This window comes from Apaloderma vittatum, unplaced genomic scaffold (genome assembly GCF_000703405.1).
Source record: "Apaloderma vittatum isolate BGI_N311 unplaced genomic scaffold, ASM70340v1 scaffold33841, whole genome shotgun sequence".
Taxonomy (NCBI): Eukaryota; Metazoa; Chordata; class Aves; order Trogoniformes; family Trogonidae; genus Apaloderma; species Apaloderma vittatum.
In genome coordinates, this window is record NW_009699158.1 from 65,423 (window position 1) to 66,623 (window position 1,201).

Here is a 1,201-nt window from a genome sequence, read left to right on the forward strand (position 1 = left end):
GATAAATGACCCAGTGTGATCACTGGATTATTTCTTTCTTTCTGCAGACAAAGTTCTGGTTCACTGTGCCATGGGTCGCAGCCGGTCAGCCACGCTGGTCTTGGCTTACCTGATGATTTACAAGAACATGACAGTAGTGGATGCCATTGAGCAAGTATCAAGACACCGATGCATCTTGCCAAACCGGGGCTTCCTGAAGCAGCTGAGAGAACTGGACATAGCACTGGCACTGCAGAGGAGGAACACCAAAAACAGCCTACCATCTGATGATGACAAGAACAGCAGCATGATCTAGTGTTGTTCCTGGCAGGGTTGTGCTACTGGAAAAAAACAACTCCAAAAAAGGATGGGAGGGGAAGGTGTAGTTAACTACACAGTCACAAGAATCATTTGTTATTTGGAAAGAAAAACAAAGTAATTTCAAATGCCGTCAAGATAAGAAAGAAAGGCAAATTTAAACTCTTCTTAGAATGTTCCAGCTCTAGCAGAATTCTTTGTTACATTAACAAATACACTTCACCCTCTGCAAAATAGCTTTTATGGCTTAAAAGGAGGCCCAAGTTAAAACCCTCTTCTAGCTGAGTACCCTCAAAATCCTGATCCTAAACCAAGCATATGGCCTTTAAACAAGGTAGACATTCTTGAAGAAATTTTGCAGGGAAAACACAAAAATGACAGCAACACAGATGAACTGTTTAGTCCTAGAGTCCTGAAAGATTTTGCAGCAGTCTGCCTTTTTGTGCTATTCTCTGGCATCTCCATTTCTTCTTTCACAGTTACAATCTAGGGGAGCACAGCTTTTAAAGAGTCTCCAGATGAGGATCAACTAGCCAGTCTCCTCAATGGACTTTGCAACAGACCCCGCAAACTAGAAACAAAGCAAGACCCTCAAGACCAGATGCATAAGCAGCTATAACAGATAACAATTCAAGGAAATACACATATGTGTTATTTCAGCAGTTTCAGTTTTGTTTTTCCTAAATGTTTCAACCACCTGCAATTTAAAAGGTCATATAGGTACAGTATCCAAGTCAACTTACTGGTCCACAAAAAAAAAATAATTAAGAAAATGTGTGATTTGTCTTCCTGCACTTGGAATAATCTAGTGGCTAGAAAAATAAACGAGAAAAATAAGATGTTCTTTACATTGCTATGGGGAAGTTCAACACTGAACTTGTACAATCCTAATAAGCCCCTAAAT

General features: G+C 40.0%; 1 protein-coding gene across 1 annotated transcript in view; it reads left to right on the plus strand.

Moving 5' to 3' along the window:
* DUPD1 (dual specificity phosphatase and pro isomerase domain containing 1) overlaps positions 1-397 on the plus strand; it is a 24,971-nt gene extending 24,574 nt beyond the window's left edge. Inside the window, exon 4 of the mRNA XM_009878262.1 lies at positions 48-397. Within this exon, the coding sequence (XP_009876564.1) occupies positions 48-295 (248 nt within the window). The 3' untranslated portion in view covers positions 296-397. The remainder of the gene's footprint in view (positions 1-47) is intronic.
* Positions 398-1,201: the final 804 nt, after the last annotated feature.